Source organism: Helobdella robusta, assembly GCF_000326865.2.
Source record: "Helobdella robusta unplaced genomic scaffold HELROscaffold_1, whole genome shotgun sequence".
In the NCBI taxonomy this organism is placed as follows: domain Eukaryota; kingdom Metazoa; phylum Annelida; class Clitellata; order Rhynchobdellida; family Glossiphoniidae; genus Helobdella; species Helobdella robusta.
This window is the reverse complement of record NW_008703570.1, coordinates 6,615,760-6,619,258: the sequence shown is the minus strand read 5'-3', so window position 1 is coordinate 6,619,258 and position 3,499 is coordinate 6,615,760. Positions and strand designations below refer to the sequence as shown.

Here is a 3,499-nt window from a genome sequence, read left to right as displayed (position 1 = left end):
ACAGTAGCAGCGTTACCTACCTTGAAAGAAAAACATCACGTAGAAGAATGCACAGTACGTTTCATATATGTTGTGACCATGTGGTTTAAGATGATGTTTATCAATGACCGGTACATCGCATGATGAATTTGGATAACAACAGTATTATTAAATTTTCATGATGAACTTGGTTAATAATTCTATTTTCAATAAATTAAAAGATTAAACAATATATATTTATATATATACATATATGTATGTATGTATATATATATATATATATTTTTACAAAATCAGTCAGTCGAAAACCATCGACGTGACTGTTAGTTTTACCAAAAACATTAATTTATAAACAAAATATTCTTTCTTCGTTCTTTTCCTGTTACACACATTAATCCCGCTTGCCGTGGGTATTTTGTCTGTCATTCAATCCTTTAAATCCTTGTCGAGTGAATCGAATCTCGTATCTTAGTGGGTTTACTTTAAATATTTTTTTCATTTAATGTTGATTAAGTTTATTGTTTTGGATCCTTTTGATGTTTCAGCTCTGCACCAAACACAATGACGTCTGAAACCGTCGAACAGGCAACTAGTGATGAACAAGTCTCACCTGCTGAGAAGAAAAAAGATCAGACTGGTAACGCATCTACTGGCAATGATTCTGCTACTGACTCTGACGGCGAAGAATCCATTCACGAATTAGAAGAGCAGGACCCAGCCGCTCAACAAGCCCAAGCACAGGTAGGATGAGTTGATGATGTTTTACTTTCAATCCAATAAGCATGTTTTTAATGTTCGCGTCAGTGCACTGCACGTAATTTTAATAAATGCTGATGAAATTTCATCTATTCATTAGTCAAGTGCACAATATTTTAGATTTTATTTTTCATTAAACACTAAGGTGTAAAAAAGATAAATATTTTTTAACCAAGAGAGTAGTATCTAAGTTTTCCTGGGGATATTTATTTTATATATAATAGTTTGGCCTGTGTGATGGCCTAGTGCTTAAGGTGGCCTGGTGCTGTTTCACAGTGTGTCTGTAGTAACAGGGCTTGATTTGATTATACAGCGCCTATCACATGCTTTGTGTATGATTTCTTTAAACAGGATCAATATAATTTTTATTTTATTTACATTCAGTTGGCACAAGCTGCTGGTTTAAATGAGGAACCTGTCAGTAAAGCTAAACAAAGTAGAAGTGAAAAGAAAGCCAGAAAAGCTATGTCCAAATTTGGTTAATATTTTCTAAAATATTAATTTTTCATTTTAAATAGTTTGTTAACTTGTCTCTGTTATATATACTAATAGTTTTGATTACAAATATTTTTACACTTTTTGCTTTATGTCATTTTCACATGAATATAAAATTCCCATCTCATATTTTTTTAAAGGACAATTTATGATCATGACAACATATATGCAATATTGTAATTGTTTTCTCAATATATCTGTAATTTAATAAGTGATTAAGCGTTCTGGGAGGTGTGTTTTTGTTCATATGTTTGAGAGTTAGTGGAGGTTGTTTGTTGTATGATTGCGCTAAGTGGTGCAGTATGAACTTGATATTTGTTTGGGTTGTAATTATGAATATTTGTGAGTTGAATTTTTTTGGTTGCAGTAAGAATTCATGCAGACTTGTTGTTAGCCCTGTTGTTTTGTCAACAATGCCATCTTCATTAGAATGAGTAATTTATACTATTCATTGCTCTGTAACTTTGTAGATATCTTTTGGTGTTATATCTGCTAGTGTTGTAATAAACATGGCTGTCACTCATTTAAGCATGATTCATGATGAATTTGTCTGTAATATAATTTTACGCATGTTTATAAATGAATAATTTTCTGAATCGTACTTATTTTGGATAAATATACTTCATATAATTAATAAATATTTGTGGTGAGCCATTTTATTTTCCAATCCGCCAACTTAATGCTTACTGACTTTTTCACAATGAATTATTTTTTACTACAATGAATTTTCCTGAAATCTACGGCAGAGCAACTAATTTTTTTTGGCTTCATAGTTTAAAAATTTCAGAATTTTTTCATGATATTTTTGAAAATAAATTTCAGGCTTAAAACCAATTCCTGGAGTTTCAAGAGTTACCGTTAGGAAATCTAAGAGTATTTTATTTGTCATCAACAGGCCAGATGTTTACAAAAGTCCAGTTTCTGATACGTACATTCTTTTTGGTGAAGCTAAGGTAAATTGATCCTGTCTGTAAATTATCGTTTAAAAATTGATTGTGACACAGATCTTATTATTATTATTGCTATGTGCAATATTTGTTTGGTATTATATTAACTAACAAATAAATTCTGTAGATAGAAGATCTCAGTCAACAGGCGCAAATGGCAGCAGCCGAAAAATTCAAAACAGCAGAACCAACAGCTCCCCTTGGAACAGCACCTGCTGCTGTTGCTCAACCCATTGCTGAAGAATCTGATGATGAAGAGGTCTTTTTTCAAATATTTTTATAATTTTTTAGTCTTTTATTATCAACCTGCACTCACTGACAGAACGTTGACGAAACCGGAGTGGAAGCAAAAGATATTGAACTTGTCATGTCACAAGCCAGTGTTAGCAGAAAGAAGGCTATCAAAGCACTTAAACGAAATCAAAATGATATTGTCAACGCCATCATGGTATGTTTTGTGTTGTATTGATTAAGCTTGAAAAGATTTTCAGTCCCTTTATTAAAATTGGTGCAGTTTACTCTCATTAATCTGGCCTGTTTTTTGCCACGTTTTTTTTTGATTGAAAACATATTTATTTGTGAAGAATAAATACTACATTCATGATAATCACAAGTGACTTTTTCCTAAATTAAGAATGATTTCATATTGAGTTTTTTAGTTTTAATTTTTGTTCAGTTGAATATTTCAATGGCAAAATATTATAAATCAATCAATCAATCAATCTTCGTTTTGCATCCAGAGACCCGGTTTCCCGAGGTAAGACGTTGTTTTCTTTGCCATCAACTTTTGGCGCAAAATTAGACGATCAGTTGTATCCATTTCATTTAAATTTAGAGCTTTCATGTCTTGCTCGATTGTTTGCGACCTAGACTTTTTTGGACGGTCTTTGGGACGTGTGCCAGGTACTTCAACATCTGCAAGAGAAGTTATTGTTTCCACTTCGTTGCCGGCATTCGTCCTTTATATCATCTATGCCAGCATGACGCAGGATTTCGGTAGATTTGATGTGGTCCTTCAGACTAATTCATTGCATCCATCGGAGCATTTTCATGTCGGTTCGTTGAAGTTGTTGTTCCAGTTTGGTTGTCAATGGCCATGTTTCTGCACCATATAACAACACCGGACGTATCACAGATTTAAAAAGTCTTCATTGTAGTGGTAGTGGGATGTCACGCCGCATCAATATAGAGGCAAGGAGATGCGATTTATTCCAGGCTGCACGTATGCGTGCTCGAACGGCAGCTTCAGCTGTTCCAGTACAATCCAGAACATCCCCTAGATATTGAAACGATGTGACTTTCTCTATTTTAAGGCTCAAAAA

At 33.3% G+C, this 3,499-nt stretch overlaps 1 protein-coding gene across 1 annotated transcript; it reads left to right on the top strand.

Annotated features, from left to right (window-relative positions):
- Positions 1 to 381: 381 nt before the first annotated feature.
- Positions 382 to 2,646, top strand: HELRODRAFT_105393 (hypothetical protein; the record flags this gene model as incomplete). Its single annotated transcript, XM_009011006.1, has 6 exons — positions 382 to 450; positions 525 to 720; positions 1,120 to 1,213; positions 2,053 to 2,183; positions 2,305 to 2,436; positions 2,500 to 2,646. The coding sequence occupies exons 2-6, from the start codon at positions 541 to 543 to the stop codon at positions 2,644 to 2,646; spliced, it is 684 nt and encodes a 227-aa protein (XP_009009254.1). The 5' UTR covers positions 382 to 450; positions 525 to 540.
- Between the last annotated feature and the right edge of the window lie 853 nt (positions 2,647 to 3,499).